This window comes from Bos javanicus, chromosome 5 (genome assembly GCF_032452875.1).
Source record: "Bos javanicus breed banteng chromosome 5, ARS-OSU_banteng_1.0, whole genome shotgun sequence".
Taxonomy (NCBI): Eukaryota; Metazoa; Chordata; class Mammalia; order Artiodactyla; family Bovidae; genus Bos; species Bos javanicus.
This window is the reverse complement of record NC_083872.1, coordinates 112,247,864-112,268,520: the sequence shown is the minus strand read 5'-3', so window position 1 is coordinate 112,268,520 and position 20,657 is coordinate 112,247,864. Positions and strand designations below refer to the sequence as shown.

The 20,657-nt window shown below is 39.6% G+C and overlaps 1 protein-coding gene across 2 annotated transcripts in view; it reads left to right on the top strand.

Moving 5' to 3' along the window:
* MRTFA (myocardin related transcription factor A) overlaps positions 1-20,657 on the top strand; it is a 175,934-nt gene that overhangs the window by 93,713 nt on the left and 61,564 nt on the right. The window contains exon 1 of one of the 2 annotated variants that reach the window (XM_061418615.1): positions 17,084-19,469. The exons of the other annotated variant lie outside the window; for it this stretch is intronic. Within the exon in view, the coding sequence (XP_061274599.1) occupies positions 19,262-19,469 (208 nt within the window). The 5' untranslated portion in view covers positions 17,084-19,261. Of the gene's footprint in view, positions 1-17,083; positions 19,470-20,657 lie in introns of those variants that run through there. 2 annotated transcript variants of the gene reach the window in all.

Genomic DNA, 20,657 nt, shown 5'->3' with positions numbered 1-20,657 from the left:
AAAGAGAACTCCACAAACTGCCAGAATACAGAAAGGACACCCCAAAACCAGCAATTTAAACAAGATGAAGAGACAGAGGAATACCCAGCAGATAAAGGAACAGGATAAATGCCCACCAAACCAAACAAAAGAGGAAGAGATAGGGAATCTACCTGGTAAAGAATTCCAAATAATGATAGTGAAATTGATCCAAAATCTTGAAATCAAAATGGAATCACAGATAAATAGCCTGGAGACAAGGATTGAGAAGATGCAAGAAAGGTTTAACGAGGACCTAGAAGAAATAAAAAAGTCAATATATAATGAATAATGCAATAAATGCAATTAAAAACACTCTGGAGGCAACAAATAGTAGAATAACAGAGGCAGAAGATAGGATTAGTGAATTAGAAGATAGAATGGCAGAAATAAATGAATCAGAGAGGATAAAAGAAAAACGAATTAAAAGAAATGAGGACAATCTCAGAGACCTCCAGGACAATATTAAACGGTACAACATTCGAATCATAGGTGTCCCAGAAGAAGAGGACAAAAAGGAAGACCATGAGAAAATACTTGAGGAGATAATAGTTGAAAACTTCCCTAAAATGGGGAAGGAAATAATCACCCAAGTCCAAGAAACCCAGAGAGTCCCAAACAGGATAAACCCAAGGCGAAACACCCCAAGACACATATTAATCAAATTAACAAAGATCAAACACAAAGAACAAATATTAAAAGCAGCAAGGGAAAAACAACAAATAACACACAAAGGAATTCCCATAAGGATAACAGCTGATCTTTCAATAGCAACTCTTCAAGCCAGGAGGGAATGGCAAGACATACTTAAAATGATGAAAGAAAATAACCTACAGCCCAGATTATTGTACCCAGCAAGGATCTCATTCAAGTATGAAGGGAGAAATCAAAAGCTTTTCAGAAAAGCAAAAGCTGAGAGAATTCTGCACCACCAAACCAGCTCTCCAATAAATACTAAAGGATATTCTCTAGACAGGAAACATAAAAACGGTGTATAAATTCGAATCCAAAACAATAAAGTAAATGGCAACGGGATCATACTTATCAGTAATTACCTTAAACGTAAATGGGTTGAATGCCCCAACCAAAAGACAAAGACTGGCTGAATGGATACAAAAACAAGACCCCTACATATGTTGTCTACAAGAGACCCACCTCAAAACAGGGGACACATACAGACTGAAAGTGAAGGGCTGGAAAAAGATTTTCCATGCAAATAGGGACCAAAAGAAAGCAGGAATAGCAATACTCATATCAGATAAAATAGACTTTAAAACAAAGGCTGTGAAAAGAGACAAAGAAGGTCACTACATAATGATTAAAGGATCAATCCAAGAAGAAGATATAACAATTATAAATATATATGCACGCAACATGGGAGCACCACAGTATGTAAGACAAATGCTAACAAGTATGAAAGGAGAAATTAACAATAACACAATAATAGTGGGAGACTTTAATACCCCACTCACACCTATGGATAGATCAACTAAACAGAAAATTAACAAGGAAACACAAACTTTAAACGATACAATAGACCAGTTAGACCTACTTGATATCTATAGGACATTTCATCCCAAAACAATGAATTTCACCTTTTTCTCAGGCGCACATGGAACAGTCTCCAGGATAGATCACATCCTGGGCCATAAATCTGGCCTTGGTAAATTCAAAAAAACAGAAATCATTCCAAGCATCTTTTCTGACCACAATGCAGTAAGATTATATCTCAATTACAGGAGAAAAACTATTAAAAATTCCAACATATGGAGGCTGAACAACACGCTGCTGAATAACCAACAAATCACAGAAGAAATCAAAATTTGCATAGAAACGAATGAAAATGAAAACACAACAACCCAAAACCTATGGGACACTGTAAAAGCAGTCCTAAGGGGAAAGTTCATAGCAATACAGGCATACCTCAAGAAACAAGAAAAAAGTCAAATAAATAACCTAACTCTACACCTAAAGCAACTAGAAAAGGAAGAAATGAAGAACCCCAGGGTTAGTAGAAGGAAAGAAATCTTAAAAATTAGGGCAGAAATAAATGCAAAAGAAACAAAAGAGACCATAGCAAAAATCAACAAAGCCAAAAGCTGGTTCTTTGAAAGGATAAATAAAATTGACAAGCCATTAGCCAGACTCATCAAGAAACAAAGGGAGAAAAATCAAATCAATAAAATTAGAAATGAAAATGGAGAGATCACAACAGACAACACAGAAATACAAAGGATCATAAGAGACTACTATCAACAATTATATGCCAATAAAATGGACAATGTGGAAGAAATGGACGAATTCTTAGAAAAGTACAACTTTCCAAAACTGGACCAGGAAGAAATAGAAAATCTTAACAGACCCATCACAAGCACGGAAATTGAAACTGTAATCAAAAATCTTCCAGCAAACAAAAGCCCAGGTCCGGACGGCTTCACAGCTGAATTCTACCAAAAATTTAGAGAAGAGCTAACACCTATCCTACTCAAACTCTTCCAGAAGATTGCAGAGGAAGGTAAACTTCCAAACTCATTCTATGAGGCCACCATCACCCTAATACCAAAACCTGACAAAGATCCCACAAAAAAAGAAAACTGCAGGCCAATATCACTGATGAACATAGATGCAAAAATCCTTAACAAAATTCTAGCAATCAGAATCCAACAACACATTAAAAAGATCATACACCATGACCAAGTGGGCTTTATCCCAGGGATGCAAGGATTCTTCAATATCCACAAATCAATCAGTGTTATACACCACATTAACAAATTGAAAAATAAAAACCATATGATTATCTCAATAGATGCAGAGAAAGCCTTTGACAAAATTCAACATCCATTTATGATAAAAACTCTCCAGAAAGCATGAATAAAAGGAACATACCTCAACATAATAAAAGCTATATATGACAAACCCACAGCAAACATTATCCTCCATGGTGAAAAATTGAAAGCATTCCCTCTAAAGTCAGGAACAAGACAAGGGTGCCCACTTTCACCATTACTATTCAACATAGTTTTGGAAGTTTTGGCCACAGCAATCAGAGCAGAAAAAGAAATAAAAGGAATCCAAATTGGAAAAGAAGAAGTAAAACTCTCACTATTTGCAGATGACATGATCCTCTACATGGAAAACCCTAAAGACTCCACCAGAAAATTACTAGAACTAATCAATGATTATAGTAAAGTTGCAGGATATAAAATCAACACAGAGAAATCTCTTGGATTCCTATACACTAATAATGAGAAAACAGAAAGAGAGATTAAGGAAACAATTCCATTCACCATTGCAACGGAAAGAATAAAATACTTAGGAATATATCTGCCTAGAAAAACTAAAGACCTATACATAGAAAACTATAAAACACTGGTGAAAAATCAAAGAGGACACTAATAGATGGAGAAATATACCATGTTCATGGATTGGAAGAATCAATATAGTGAAAATGAGTATACTACCCAAAGCAATTTATAGATTCAATGCAATCCCTATCAGGCTACCAACGGTATTCTTCACAGAGCTAGAACAAATAATTTCACAATTTGTATGGAAATACGAAAAACCTCGAATAGCCAAAGCTATCTTGAGAAAGAAGGATGGAACTGGAGGAATCAACCTACCTGACTTCAGGCTCTACTACAAAGCCACAGTTATCAAGACAGTATGGTACTGGCACAAAGACAGAAATATAGATCAATGGAACACAATAGAAAGCCCAGAGATAAATCCACGCACATATGGACACCTTATCTTTGACAAAGGAAGCAAGAATATACAATGGATTAAAGACAATCTCTTCAACAAGTGGTGCTGGGAAATCTGGTCAACCACTTGTAAAAGAATGAAACTAGAACACTTTCTAACACCATACACAAAAATAAACTCAAAATGGATTAAAGATCTCAACGTAAGACCAGAAACTATAAAACTCCTAGAGGAGAACATAGGCAAAACACTCTCCGATATACATCACAGCAGGATCCTGTATGACCCACCTCCCAGAATATTGGAAATAAAAGCAAAAATAAACAAATGGGACCTAATTAAATTTAAAAGCTTCTGCACATCAAAGGAAACTATTAGCAAGGTGAAAAGGCAGCCTTCAGAATGGGAGAAAATAATAGCAAATGAAGCAACTGACAAACAACTAATCTCAAAAATATACAAGCAACTCCTACAGCTCAACTCCAGAAAAATAAATGACCCAATCAAAAAATGGGCCAAAGAACTAAATAGACATTTCTCCAAAGAAGACATACAGATGGCTAACAAACATATGAAAAGATGCTCAACATCACTCATTATCAGAGAAATGCAAATCAAAACCACTATGAGGTACCATTTCACACCAGTCAGAATGGCTGCGATCCAAAAGTCTATAAGCAATAAATGCTGGAGAGGGTGTGGAGAAGAGGGAACCCTCTTACACTGTTGGTGGGAATGCAAACTAGTAAATCCACTATGGAGAATAGTGTGGAGATTCCTTAAAAAACTGGAAATAGAACTGCCTTATGATCCAGCAATCCCACTGCTGGGCATACACACTGAGGAAACCAGAAGGGAAAGAGACACGTGTACCCCAATGTTCATCGCAGCACTATTTATAATAGCCAGGACATGGAAGCAACCTAGATGTCCATCAGCAGATGAATGGATAAGAAAGCTATGGTACATATACACAACGGAGTATTACTCAGCCATTAAAAAGAATACATTTGAATCAGTTCTAATGAGGTGGATGAAATTGGAGCCTATTATACAGAGTGAAGTAAGCCAGAAAGAAAAACACCAATACAGTATACTAACGCATATATATGGAATTTAGAAAGATGCTAACAATAACCCTTTGTACGAGACAGCAAAAGAGACACTGATGTATAGAACAGTCTTATGGACTCTGTTGCAGAGGGAGAGGGTGGGAAGATTTGGGAGAATGGCATTGAAACATGTAGAATATCATGTATGAAACGAGTCACCAGTCCAGGTTCGATGCACGATACTGGATGCTTGGGGCTAGTGCACTGGGACGACCCAGAGGGATGGTATGGGGAGGGAGGAGGGAGAAGGGTTCAGGATGGGGAGCACAGGTATACCTGTGGTGGATTCATTTTGATATTTGGCAAAACTAATACAATTTGTAAAGTTTAAAAATAAAATTAAAAAGAAAAAATAAATAAAATGGGCAGGAGACCTGAATAGACATTTTCCCAAAGATGCAGATGGCCAACAGGTTCATGAAAAGATGCTCAACATTGTTAATCATCAGGGAAGTGCAAATCAAAACCACAGGAGGTGTCACCTCACGCCGGCCAGAATGGCTGTCATCAAAAAGAACACAAATGGCATATTGATGGGGATGTGGGAAAAAGGGAATCCTCGGATACTGTTTCTGGGAACTTACCAAAATGGATGAGTTTTTGTGTAGCCATTTCAGTATTGAAGATGTAAGAAAAAAAGCAACGCTTTTGGCATATTAGGCTTTATTATTTCAAGAAAGGTAAAAACACAACTGAAACACAAAAAAGAGTTTGGAGTAAAAGGTAAGGTTAAAAACGAAACTGAAAAGGTAAAAATGCAACTGGAACCAAAAAAAAAAAAGTGTATGGAGAAGGTACTGTGACTGACTGAACATGTCAAAGTGGCTTGCGAAGTTTCATGCTAGAGATACCTTGCTGGACAATGCTTCACCATCAATCATGTAGGCCAGTTGAAGTTGATAGCGATCAAATCAAGACATTAATTGAGAACAGTCAGCATTTCAACATGACCTGCTCCAAATACCCAAATCAGGTTTTGAAAATCATTTGCACCCACTTGGTTATGGTAATCATTTTGGTGTTTGGGTTCCATGTAAGTTAAGCAAGAAAGACCTTGACTATGCATGCGATTTTCTACTGAAGCGTAATGAAAATGTTCTGGTTTTAAAACATATTTTGATGGGCAAGGAAAAGTAGATACTGCATAATAGTGTGGGACGGAAGAGATCATGGAGCAAATGAAATGAACCACACCCAAAGTCAGTCTTCATCCAGGGAAAGTGCTGTCATGTATATGGTGGGACTGGAAGGGAGTCCTCTATTATGAGCTCCTTTTGGAAAAGGGGACAATTAATTCTAACAAGTACTGCTCCCAGTTAGACCAACTGAAGGCAGTATTTGATGAAAAGCATCCAGAATTAGTCAACAGAAAACCCCTGATCTTCATCGGATAATACAAGACTGCATGTTTCTTTGATGACCAGGCAGAAACTGTTGCAGCTTGGCTGAGGGGTTATGATTCATCTGTCTTATTCACCAGACATTGCACCTTCAGATTTCCATTTGTTTCCATCTTTACAAAATTCTTGTATGGAAAAGCTTTCAGTTCCCGGAAAGACGGTAAAAGGCACCAGGAACAGTTCTTTGCTCAAACAGATGAAAAGTTTTGGGGATATGGAATTATGAAGTTGCCTGAAAAATGGCAGAAGGTAGTGGAACAAAGTGGTGAATATCTTGTCCAGTAAAGTTCTTCGTGAAAATGACAAATGTATCTTTTGTTTTTACTTAAAAACTGAAGGAACCTTTTGGCCAATCCAGTACTTTAACATAGTCAGACATTTCCCATATCAGAGGATATTGTATTTGTTTTGTTTCTTTCTCTTTTGCTATTACAAGCTTGTTGCAGTAAATGTCCTTTTTACATATGTTTTGTTTTTATTTCTCTGGTGCCTATTTTTAGGAGTGGGACTGATGAGTTAAAGAGAATATGTATTTTTAAGCTCCATAAATGCCGTATTCAAATTGTTTTTTAGACTATAATGCTTCCCATTCCACTGGTCCTGTATGAGAGTACCATTTTCCCTACCTCTCTGTTCGACATAGGTATTATAAACCCTTAAACATTTTTGACTCGTCTAATGGTTATGATGTGATAGTTTGTTGTTCATTTGTGTGTGCATGCTAAGTCACACACAAATGTGTGTGTCTGACTCTTTGCAACCCCATGGATTGTAGCCTGCCAGGCTTCTCTGTCTTTGGAATTCTCCAGGCAAGAATACTGAAGTGGGTTGCCATGCCCTCCTCCAGGGGATCTTCTTGACCTAGGAATCAAACCCACATCTCTTACATCTCCTGTATTGGCAGGTGGGTTCTTTACCACTGCACCATCTTGGAAACCATTGGTGTTAATTTAATCTCTCTCCAGTCAGGATTTTGGTTAGGATTCTTAACAGGTTTGCTGAGTAAGCCATGTGAAAGCCCACCTTCTTTGGACACTGCAGCCACATCTTGAGATGCAAGTGACATGTGGATTGTGAGGGACCAGGGGATGAATACAGTAGTTTGCTAACAGTAGAAAGTTGGGCTTTTGGATTCTAAGATGTGTTAATGTGAAAATGTTGCATAACACTGGGTTTTGCTGGGACATATGTCTTTATGTGAGTACCAAACCTTCTTCCCGAGATCCCTGACAAACTACCTCGCAGCAGAGATTGTTTTTCTAGGGAAGTTTAGCATAGTGGTAAGCAGGTCACGTTTGAGAAGGGACTGTATTTTATGTACCATATTTTACCAGGGAATTAATGTCATAGTATAGTAAAATTTATATTGTGAATAATTTTTTTAGCTTTATAATTAATTGTGTTGACAGTAATGATAAGTACCATGTATTGACTGCCTCCCTTGTAGTAGGCACTTTAAATAGTCATCTCATTTAGCTCCAACAGCAGTCCTTCAAGTTAAGTAAAATTTTGCCTTGAGTTAAACTGGAACCTAGCTAGAAACTAAACTGGAACCTAACTGATAAGTGCTAGAGCTCAGGGCTGTACCTTCAACTTAAGAGCTCCTAACTATGAAAACCATGCAGTCTCTTGATTAGATACAGTGTGAAAGAGCTTGGGTAAGACTCATGAATAATTTTTTAAACTATTTTAACATAAACACAGACCACCACAGTCTAGACCTTATCACTTCCAGGGGCTAATTTGAGTTTGACCTTTTACCACTTGCCTTTGTCTGGGATCTGGCAGCGATGACAACATTGCTAAGGGATCAGTAATTAGTGAGCATCTGGTTGAAAGATAGTGGGTTAGATTCTGTGGGTATTTGATAATGTTTACTGAGTATGGAGAAGCTCTGTAGTTAGCAAAAACAAGATCGGGAGCTGATTGTGGCTCAGATCATGAATTCCTTATTGCCAAATTCAGACTTAAATTGAAGAAAATAGGGAAAACCACTAGACCATTCAGGTATGACCTAAATCAAATCCCTTATGACTATACAGTGGAAGTGAGAAATAGATTTAAGGGACTAGATGTGATAGACAGAGTGCCTGATGAACTGTGGATGGAGGTTTGTGACATTGTACAGGAGACAGAAATCAAGACCATCCCCAGGAAAAAGAAATGCAAAAAAGCAAAATGGCTGTCTGAGGAGGCCTTACAAATAGCTGTGAAAATAAGAGAAGCAAAAAGCAAAGAAGAAAAGGAAAGATATTCCCATCTGAATGCAGAGTTCCAAAAAATAGCAAGTAGAGATAAGAAAGCCTTCCTCAGCGATCAGTGCAAAGAAATAGAGGAAGACAGTAGAATAGGAAAGACTAGAGATCTCTTCAAGAAAATTAGAGATACCAAGGGAACATTTCATGCAAAGATGGGCTTGATAAAGGACAGAAATGGTATGGACCTAACAGAAGCAGGAGATATAAGAAGAGGTGGCAAGAATACACAGAAGAACTGTACAAAAAAGATCTTCACAACCCAGATAATCATGATGGTGTGATCACTCACACTCACCTAGAGCCAGACATCCTGGAATGTGAAGTCAAGTGGGCCTTAGGAAGCATTACTACGAACAAAGCTAGTGGTGGTAATGGAATTCCAGTTGAGCTACTTCAGATCCTAAAAGATGATGCTGTCAAAGTGCTACACTCAATATGCCAGCAAATTTGGAAAACTCAGCAGTGGCCACAGGACTGGAAAAGGTCAGTTTTCCTTCCAATCCCAAAGAAAGGCAATGCCAAAGAATGCTCAAACTACCACACAATTACACTCATCTCACACGCTAGTAAACTAATGCTCAAAATTCTCCAAGCCAGGCTTCAGCAATAAGTGAACTATGAACTTCCAGATGTTCAAGCTGGTTTTAGGAAAGGCAGAGGAACCAGAGATCAAATTGCCGATGTCTGCTGGATCGTGGTAAAAGCAAGAGAGTTCCAGAAAAACATCTATTTCTGCTTTATTGACTATGCCAAAGCCTTTGACTATGTGGATCACAATAAACTGTAGAAAATTCTGAAGGAGATGGGAATACCAGACCACCTACCTGACCTGCCTCTTGAGAAACCTGTATGCAGATCAGGAAGGAACAGTTAGAACTGGACATGGAACAACAGACTGGTTCCAAATAGGAAAAGGAGTACATCAAGGCTGTATATTGTCACCCTGCTTATTTAACTTCTATGCAGAGTACATCATGAGAAACGCTGGACTGGAAGAAGCACAAGCTGGAATCAAGATTGCCGGGAGAAATATCAATAACCTCAGATATGCAGGTGACACCACTGTCATGGCAGAAAGTGAAGAAGAACTAAAGAGCCTCTTGATGAAAGTGAAAGAGAAGAGTGAAAATGTTGGCTTAAAGTGCAACATTCAGAAAACTAAGATCATGGCATCCGATCCCATCACTTCATGGCAAATAGATGGGGAAACAGTGTCAGACTTTATTTTTGGGGGCTCCAAAATCACTACAGATGGTGATTGCAGCCATGAAATTAGAAGATGCTTACTCCTTGGAAGGAAGGTTATGACCAACCTAGATAGCATATTGAAAAGCAGAGACATTACTTTGTCAACAAAGGTCCGTCTAGTCAAGGCTTATGGTTTTTCCAGTGGTCATGTATGGATGTGAGAGTTGGTACTCTAAAGAAAGCTGAGTGGCGAAGAATTGATGCTTTTGAACTGTGGTGTTGGAGAAGACTCTCGAGAATCCCTTGGACTGCAAGGAGATCCAACCAGTCCATCCTAAAGGAGATCAGTCCTGGGTGTTCTTTGGAAGGACTGATGGGGAACATGTGTATACCTGTGGTGGATTCATGTTGATATATGCCAAAACCAATACAATATTGTAAAGTTAAAAAAAAAAAAAAAGAACTGACAGTATTTCAAGTAAAAAAAAAAAAACTCCAATACTTTGGCCACCTGATGTGAAGAACTGACTCATTTGAAAAGACCCTGATGCTGGGAAAGATAGAGGGCAGGAGGAGAAGGGGATGACAGATGATGAGATTGTTGGATGGCATCACTGATTCAATGGACATGGGTTTGGCTGGACTCCAGCAGTTGGTGATGGATAGGGAGGCCTGGTGTGCTGCGGTTCATGGGGTCGCAGAGTCGGACATGACTGAGCGACTGAACTGAACTGAGTATCTCTTGGATAGAGCCCTGTTTTATTTTATGGCAAAATAAAATAATCAAGATGCTAATCCTTTTCAACAAAGAGTTTAACATTCAGCTCAAGATAGACTTGGTCATTATACTACAAAATAAGAGAAAATATTATGCTTATCCTTATAAGAACGTACAGCAGGTGGAGTGACCAGAGCTTTCAGAGGATAATTAAGGAAGGTTTCTTGCAATAGGTAAGTTTTGAGCCAGGGTGGTTTTTTTTCTTTTTTTTCTTTTGGAGCCAGGGTTTTAAGACAATGCACGTGAATAGTTGGCATATCTGAGTTTCCTAGAAGATTATATACTCAAGAGTCAACTTCAACTTGGAATATTTCATAATTTTAAAGTGTCCCTTATCACATATCTTGAGATTCTAAATTGAGGATTCTGTTTGATCAAACCCTTTGCTAGGTTCTCACTTAGTTAAGTGACTAATTTGCTATGCCTCTGTTTGTCATTTTGATTGCTTGAATTTGTGGGAATGAAGTTTATTATAAGACTTGGATTCAGAAAATAATTTTTTAGTTCTCTGTTGCTTTTCATAAAAATGTAAGGTTTAGAGGTAATTTTAATTTTTCTTTACCATTCACCTAGTTTTACTACTCAGAAAAGTTACTATTTCCTTTTTTAAGTCTAATTTTAAAAGACCTGTTTCTTAATTAGTCACACATATGAATAATATTATATGTTCCTTTGTTGTCATTTAGTTGCTAAGTCGCATCTGACTCTTTGGGATCCTGTGGACTGTAGCTCACCAGGCTCCTGTGTCCGTGGGATTTCTCAGGCAAGAATACAGAAGTGGGTTGCTGTTTCCTTCTCCAGGGAGTCTTTCCAACCCAGGGGTCAACCTGAATCTGCTTTGTTGGCAAGTGGATTCTTTACCACTGAGCCACCTGGGAAGCGCATGTCCCTATGTATGCAAACCAAAAAAGTGAAGCCCTCCTAAAAGTATTTAAGAGCACTCTTTAGCAAATACATTCTTTTAACAACAACAACAGGAGAAAGTTACTGTTTTCTAAAAGGCTGATGTATTGATACATTGGCCTGACTTCTGACCAGATGCAGCATTTATCCTGAAATTATCTGAGAATTTGAGACCTAAGAAATTTGAGGAATCTAGGTAAATTTTTTTTTTAATTACAAAGCAAGTGGTGGTCAATTTTTAATTTTTAAAATTAATTTTCAATTATAGAACAATATAATATTTGTTTCCTTAAAATAACAAAGTTGTACAGAGAAGCCCCAATCCAGCTTTGAACTTTCTTAACCATTTATCTTTAAAGCTATGAAATTAATTGCATGCATCTACGTGCTGAGTCACTTCAGTCGGGTCTGACTCTGCTACCCCACAGACTGTAGCCCTCCAGGCTCCTTTGTCCATGGGATTCTCTAGGCAAGAATACTGGAGTGGGTTGCCATTTCCTTCTCTAGGGAATCTTCCAGACCCAGGGACTGAACCTGCATCTCTTTTGTCTCTGCATTGGCAGGCAGGTTCTTTATTAATTAGTTAGTTCAGTTGCTCAATTGTTTCCAACTCTTTGTGACCCCATGGACTGCAGCACTCCAGGCTTCCCTGTCCATCACCAACTCCTGGAGCTTGCTCAAACTCATGTCCATCAAGTTTGTGATGCCATCCAACTATCTCATCCTCTGTTGTCCCCTTCTCCTCCCGCCTTCAATCTTTCCCAGCATCAGGGTCTTTTCCAAGGAGTCAGTTCTTCGCATCAGGTAGCCAATGTATTGGAGTTTCAGCTTCAGCATCAGTCCTTCCAATAAATATTCAGGACTTATTTCCTTTAGGATGAACTGGTTGGATCTCCTTGCAGTCTAAGGGACTCTCAAGAGTCTTGTCCAACACCACAGTTCAAAAGCATCAATTCCTCTGTGCTCAGCTTCCTTTATAGTCCAATTCTCACATCCATACATGACTACTGGAAAAACCATAGCCTTGACTAGATGGACCTTTGTTGGCAAAGTAATGTCTCTGCTTTTGAATATGCTATCTAGTTTGGTCATAGCTTTTCTTCCAAGGAGCAAGCGTCTTTGGCTGCAGCCACCACCTGCAGCGATTTTGGAGCTCAAGAAAATAATGTCTGTCACTATTTCCATTGTTTCCCCATCTGTTTGCCATTGATCTTCATTTTTTGAATGTTGAGTTTTAAGCCAGCTTTTCATTCTCCTCTCACTTTCATCAAGAGGCTCTTCAGTTCCTCTTCACTTTCTGCCATAAGGGTGGTGTCATCTGGGTATCTGAGGTTATTGATATTTCTCCTGGCAATCTTGATTCCAGCTTGTGCTTCATCCAGCCCAACATTTCACATGATGTACTCTGCATATAAGTTAAATAAGCAGGGTGGCAATATACAACCTTGACGTACTCCTTTCCCGATTTGGAACCAGTCTGTTGTTCCATGTCCAGTTCTAACTGTTGCTTCTTGAGCTGTATACAGATTTCCCAGGAGGCAAGTAAGGTGGTCTGGTTTTCCCATCTCTTTAAGAATTTTCCACAGTTTGTTGTGATCCACAGAGTCAAAGGCTTTGGTGTAATCAATAAAGCAGATGTTTTTCTGGAATTTGCTTGCTTTTTCTGTGATCCAACAAGATACTGGCAATTTGATCTCTGGTTCCTCTGCCTTTTCTAAATCCAGCTTGAACATCTGGAAGTTCTCGGCTCAGGTACTGTTGAAGCCTGGCTTGGAGAATTTTGAACATTACTTTGCTAGCGTGTGAGATGAGTGCAATTGTGTGGTAGTTTGAGCATTCTTTGGCATCGCCCTTCTTTGGCATTGGAATGAAAACTGACCTTTTCCGGTCCTGTGGCCATGCCTGAGTTTTCCAAATTTGCTGGCGTGTTGAGTGCAGCACTTTAGCAGCATCATCATTTAGGATTTGAAATAGCTCAACTGGAATTCCATCACATTATTAATTGTTCTTATCGAAATTTAACTGAATTTTTTCAGTGGGTCTCTGCAACCTTAGTTTATTTCTTTTTAAATATCCTAGGAAGTGTTGATACTTTCTTTGCAGTACAGTCTTGATAAAAAATTTTTTTGTTATTGAATAATACCAGTCTCAGGTTAAGATGTTTGATGGACTCTAGTCTTTTTAAAATTATGAAGCATTGCAAATTGGAATTGACTCTCTGAGTATAAGGAGTTCAATAAACTCACTATCTTAGGGTTCTTCCTGGTGATCGAGTGGTTTAGACTCTGAGCTCACAATGCAGAGGGCATGAGTTTGATCCCTAGTCAGGGGACTAAGATCCTGCATGTTACAGGCAATGGCAAAAAATAAATAAATAAATAAACTCAGTATCTTAAAGGGCCAAAGCTTCTTCCAGCTGGCACGTTACAGACACCATGTAGTTCAGTGGCTGTCCTGTGTGTACTGTCCACAGACTGCGTCTCGTGTGTGTCTGTATGGACTGGAGAATTGATGTCTGTGACAGGAAACATGTAACCCTGGTGAGTGAGTCTCCACTGAGCACCCTGAATTCCAGGGAAAATGTCTGGATTTGCAGAAGAATTAACATGCAGTATACTCTTGCTTCAGTGGAGAAAAGTGAAGGGAGGTAACTTTGTGCTGGAGGAGTTCTAGCAACTTTTGACTTTGAAAAATATGAAGAATCAAAGACATAGGATAAGAATCAAAGACAATGAAGTAATGAGAAAGAGCCAGCAGAAATGTAGTTTGACATCGGCTAATAGGTTTTTCCCTGGAACTGTGCACTGATAACTTGGTTGTTAGTTTATAATATGGGCAGCTTGTTTGGCTGGTGGCATCTGGGCTGCTGAGGAAGAGCAGATGGTGGTATGCGAGAGGCTAGCACAGACTCTTGGATTCCTTGCCTCATTGGCTCAGCACCCCACTACCTAAAGGGAAGAACCTGCCTTTGTGGTTTCTTTAGGCTCGTCTTGCTGATACACAGTGCAGCCTGGAGACCTTGAAGAAAAACGGAGCACGGTGGGGATGTCAGTCGTTCAGAAGCTTCTCTAGCTGCTGCCTTCCCTGTGCACTAATGACAGGAGGAGACTGGAGGAAACTAGCTCCCAAAGGGGGCCCTCTGTAGCATGAGGTGGGCAGAAAGATCCTGGGGTTCCCTGGAAGGATGACAGTTACCTCCAGAGCACTGTCTGTATAAAGAAGACTGTAAACCATTAAAGAGAGAAAGAGCCATAAAAGTGCGGTACTCTTTCTGTTTGTAAATGTAGACTTTTACTTCAGTTTAAAAAAAAATGTAAACTGTACTTGAAATTCTTCTGTTTGGGCTGAAGTATCACTGCCTCGTTTCACTGTAGAGGGAAATTTAAGGAGGAAGGTTTAAATACAGTCCTTTTGGCCTTTACAGTCTGGGGTCCCAAGGAAGACAGTTTCTTTTTGTATTGTACAAAGTCATTTGTAAAAACTAAACATTTTAAAAAGATGGTTAAAACATTTTTGAGTATGTAATTTTAGGAAGGTTGCAGCCTCTAATTTTTTTCCTCGAGAAGCATGTTAATCGGTATGCCTCTTTCTCCTCAAGGCATCATTGCTCAAGAAAGGCACATCCAGTTAGAAAACTCTCTGTCTCGGCCTTTCTGTTTCAGAAAGCGGTGCTTGCGGGACCCGGTCAGCCTGCTCCCTATGGTGTGCTGACTGCTTATCCGTGCTCTTTGTTGTCTCTGGTCTTTGCATGACTCAGTGTTAGTCAGAGGCCAAACAAAGAAATCCCAGGGGAGATTGTGACTGGCTCCCTTTTTTGGGTGATAGCTTTTATTTAATTTACTCGGTCATGTAATGTAGGCAGATATTAACAGTTTGAGAAATCCTAAAGGAATGTCAGTTCCAAGCACAACATCTTTATAAGAAAACAGTTGTGAATTCACTAAAATGTGAACTTAGTTAAACAGATTTTTATACCTTGTTCTCCCTATTTTCTGCTCAGAGTAATTTTGTCTGTTTAATGGGAGATCGTGGGCTGCCCTAAAAGTGGAAGACTGAAGTTGAACAACAGTGAAAAGAACCATTTGCTGAACATTTTCTGTACCTGTGGCATACTGATTGTTGATTGATTGTCTCACTAAAGTCACCCTAAAACCACATGAATTTGGTGATGTTACCCCCATTTTCAGGAGGGACGAAAGCTCAGAGACGTTAAGAGACTTACTCAAAGCCAGACTGGTGGTAGGCGGTAAAAGGCAGAGTTGGAACAAAGATCTGTCTGGTTCCAAGTGCAAAGCGCTCAGCCTCCTGTCACATTGCCGCTATCGTGCTTCAGAGGGTAGAGAATCTCGGTAGATCTCGGACAGACGAAAAAGCAGTCTGGTTCTTTGGTGGTTCATTTGCTTACTCTCTGTGTCTCCCCTTCTTCCCCAGCACCTAGCATGTGCATGACGCACACTCAATAAATATTTACTGAAAGAACAATTAACCATGGAAAATGGAAGTGAAAGGACATTTTTGTAAAATTTTTGCAACTATATGCTGTATTTGTAAGTATAGTAAAGTACATCTTAGACTAATATTTCTCAGGTTTATTCATGGCACATATAGATATTTGAATAAGAATAAAACATTTACAGTTCTATATGATTTCTGGAGATTATCAACAGCCTGACCTCTCATTTCCCTCCTCCTAACCAGCCTCCCCACTGAGAGAGTCTTGATTCTCTTTATTTCACACTGCTGTTAGATTGTCCTTTCCTTCTCTCTCTCCTCCATTGCCCAAGAAATTATTGTCACATCTTTGCTTTTGTAGCTTCCTCTCCCTTTGATTGCAATTCCTTTCCCCATTTTTTTGGTTTGACTTTTAAAACAAAACAAAACATTCAGGTCTTGGCTTGCGTGTCTTCTCTGACTCCTTCCAACCTAATTAGTTCCCCTCTTTATGTTCCTCTCAGAGTACTTGTCATGCTGATGATTGTATAATTGGGTACACGTCTGTCTGTTTCTTTGCACAGCCTGTATTGTAAGCTCCATGAGGGGAGTGAATAGAATGTTTTTATGTGTGTGTCGTGGTGCCTGGTTCATGGTAGGCAGGCAGTAAATGTGGAATGAAAAATAAGTAAACGGTGTAGCTTGCACAGTTCCACCATACATCTCACAGAACCATTCCATTTTAGAAATGGAGCCTCTCAGCTCTAGCCCCTCCTCCCATTTAGAGATGAGGATGACGCTCTGCAGTCCTACAACTAAGTAATTAATAATTAGCTGCACAGCTGAAAAACAGAGCTCCCGAGTTCTAGCCCAGTGTCCTTTCTTTCATTGTTTTTTTTTTAAAAAGGATTTTTTTGCTTATTATAAAGGCAGTAGTTGTTTAATGTAGAAAATTTAGAAGATACAGATAAACAAAAGGGAAAAGTAGAAAATAAAAACATCCTATTCCCACCACCATGCAGACATGTTTATCTGTGTGTTCTATGACTGTGTGATGACCACAGCGTGCATTTACTGAATCCCATGTTTAGGACAGGCACTGTCATAAGTGCTTTGTAGGTATTTCATCATTTATGATAGCACCCCTGTGGGATGAATACTGTTATCCGCATTTTCCAGATGAGGAAATGAAGGCATACAGATGTTATCTTAAGGTCATACAGCTGGAAAGTGGTAGAGAGAGACAAGATTTAAACCCAGGCAGTCTAGCTCTAGAGCTTATATTCTTAACTATGATTCCATTCTGTCTCTATGCATATTATTTCATAATCTTTTTAATTGAGATCAGTGTATATACAGTAATGGGCACCCTTTCTAGGAGTACAGCTTAGTACATCTTGGTAAAAGGCAAGCAACAGCCACAACCGAGAGAGACTATTTCCGTCAGAAACACTCCCAGCTTCTGGCAGCCACTGATCTTATTTCTGCCCTTACAGTTTGCCTCTTCTTGAATTTCATATAAATGTGTGGTCATTTAACGTGTGGCCTTTCGTGTTTGTCTTGTTTCACTTAGCACAGTGCTTCTCAGGTTCATATGTACTGATGTCTATACCTGCAGTTCAGGGATTTTTTAAAAATCACTGAATAATATTTCATTGTATGGATACACCACAATTTTTATTCTGTTCACAAGTTAAAGGACATTTGGATTTCCCCCCTCCCTAGTTTTTGGCAATAAAACTGCTCTGAATATTCATGTACAGCTCTTTATGTGGTCATTTGTTTTCATTTCCCTTTGTTTGAATACTCAGGAATGAGATTACGGGATTGTATAAGTTTAACTTTCCAAAGTGGCATTATCATTTTGCATTCTGCCCAGTGTCTGAAAGTCCCAGTTGTTCCCCATCCTTGCCAGCAAATTATTTCATCAGTAGTATTTGTATTCTGATGTGGGCTACATCCATGGGGTCGCAAAGAGTCAGACATGATTGAGCAACTTAACACTTTCACTTTTTCATTAGCCAAATAAATCTCTTCACACAGTGTTGTTGGGAAAAGTTGTTGCTTAAATTTTCTGATATTTTTTCTTTTTCATTTCCCATTTGCTTTCCTTTCCATTTTACAAATGTTTATTGATCATCCTGCAATGCAGGGGGGTGGATGAGGATGAGTGAGTCTACTCGGAGCCCTCCAGTTGGTCCCTGGAGTGGAGGCTATGCATGTGATGGTGATGCCGTAGATTATTAAATGACACTTAGACTTCACCTGTTTTCCTGTTGGAACAAATTGCTCTGCATGGAGGTTTTTGCTTCTGTGTCTCTGCCCTGTATGCCTTGCACAGCTTTCAAGTGCGTATGAGCCTTGTGAGGAGAGGAATATGGTGCCACATCGGGCACCAGCTGTGCCGCCAGCCTTTCACCACCACCTGCTTCAGGTGGAAATGCCAGGGAGTATCATGGTGGCAGCTGTTGCTATAATGAGCTGGGTAGGGTTTTCAGCTCACTCTGTTAGTGTAGTCGCCCCAGTCGCCGCCTCAGTGACTTGCATGGTGGGACTGTGACGTCTAAGGAGCAGAATCAGATGGTGAGAGAAAGTGCGGCCAACGAGGTGGGAGTGTGGGTCTTACCTGTGGATCTCAGGTTCGGGGCTGCCACTGTTGCTGCAATGCACTGTCTCTGATGTCAGTCAGCTTCTTAAGAGCCTTTGTTTTCTTTCTAAAAGAGCAAGTCAAGTATGTCTCGAGCTGTATCTTTTTTTGGAGATTTTTATCAGCAAAATACTTTGCTAAGAAATGTGTCTCTTCACTCATTTCGTTCATTCATTGGGCACCTTTACTAGCTAACCACTGTTTGTGGTTCCCTTCTTAGTGTTGTGATATGGCTTGTTTCAAAGTAAATTCTTTGAGTTTTTCTCTTAGTATCTTCCCCTCCTCCCAGTTTGATATCTTTGATCTATAAACATTTTAAAAGCAAATGTCAAGTGAAATAAAATAGTATTATAGCTCCTTGTTCCACTTTGGTGCCGACTTTGCACAAGAAAGGAGGGAGGAGGAGGAGAGAAGAGAGCTGGGTCATGTGATGCTGCTTGTCTGGCAGAAGCCTTTTGGTTCTGAGCAGAGAAACCAACTGTTTACTATTTTGGGTGAATGAGGTTGGTTGGTTGCTACGAGCATTTTCTCTCAGGGAACCCTCCTGTCTTCCAGCTCTACACGTCGAAATCATCCGAGTGCTGCTTTTTGGCATTTGGGCAGAGGAGGGAGGTGTCTGTGTCGAGGCCCAGTGCTGACAGGAAGAAATGTTTTCCAGGAGACTTAATGATTCTGACCTTCTGCTGTCACTGCCTTTAATGCCACACTCCCTAAGTAAACTTGGGGTCTGGCTGTTCTTGCAGGTCCGAGGGCTGCAGAAATGAAGTACCCACTTTAACTAAAAGAGCCATGCTGATCAGATTTACTGCACATAATAAATGGACTCTTTAAAGAGCGAGGGCAGGAGGATGAGTTTGTTGCAACACTGGCCTTTGGAGTCTCACCTCTCCCCCAGCGTGCTGGAGGAGAGGGCCAGGATTTATCAGCCCACCTGCAGGATCCTGCCGCTCCCATGGATTGTCCTGAAGCCGGGGAAGGACAGCCGCTCAGCCATGTGCCTGGCCCCTTATCACAGTTTACGGGAAGGTTGGCATATTTGTCCCTTGGGGATTTGCATGTATTTTTTGTCTTCGCCTCTGTTTACTGCTGTCTTTTTTATCCCCTCCCTGTTTCTCTATAGCCATGCACGCTTTGACTTTGGATGGTTTATCCTTTGGATGGTTTTTATTGAAGCTTATTGAGCACTAAGCAGATAGATAACTGAGCAGGGACCTGTAGGGTGTATATCATGACCTGATGGGACAGTGTCTAGGATGTTTCACTTTATTACTCCTTTCCTTTCACCCGTGCAGAGCTCATGTATCAAATTGAGATTATGGAAGAAGAAAGAAAAGTCTTTTCTTTAGTAAGGTGGGATTCTTCCCATGTATGTAGATCAAACACAGTGTTTTTATTAGTAAAACATACACTGGCCATGAGTACTATACTAATCAGTAGGAGCTGTTGATGATGACTTCAGTTTCTTCTATTAAGTACTGAAAGCAGATAGATAACCTCTAAGAGCTTGTAACACTAAGACACCATAATTTAAAATAAAATACCACTTGAAAGGTTTTTATTTATATTGCATGTTAGTTTTGGTTAGGGTGGACAGTTTGAACTAGCCTTGCAGTCTTTTGTGTAATTGCAGAATTAGAATCATATCCAAGTCTATGGAAGACAGCAGGAAACTATTTATAAGGGAACACCCATGAGGAGTTTTCCTTGAGACCATCTCTTGGAGTTCTGGCGGGGGGGGGCGGAATATTGAAACTGCTGGAAAAAAAGTCTTTCAGAGGGTTTCTGGGTTATGAAAAATAGGAGGATACAGACTTGATCCAAATTCTATCAAATGTGGATGGAAAAGAATTATTAACATTTACCTTCTCCTAGCTTGGAAATCTTCTATTATCCATGATCAGAATTTAAATACAGTCTCTACTATTGGTCACATAAATTCTGCTTCTCTAAAAACTTGGATATAACTTTTGAATTTTTGAGATTTCTTTGGGACTTTACTAACATTTGACAGGATGAGCTGAGCATGTGGCATCACAATGAATGAGTTCATTGAATAGGTCATGAGTGTTTATTGGTGCCCGGTTTGCAAAGAGAATACTTTAAAAAACTGGTTGAGAGGCAGTTGATTTTTCTTTGAATATCTAGATGTGTTCTGGACTAATGTCAAGGGAACACCATGGCAACATTAGTGGGAAGACTGAGCGGCAGAGAAAA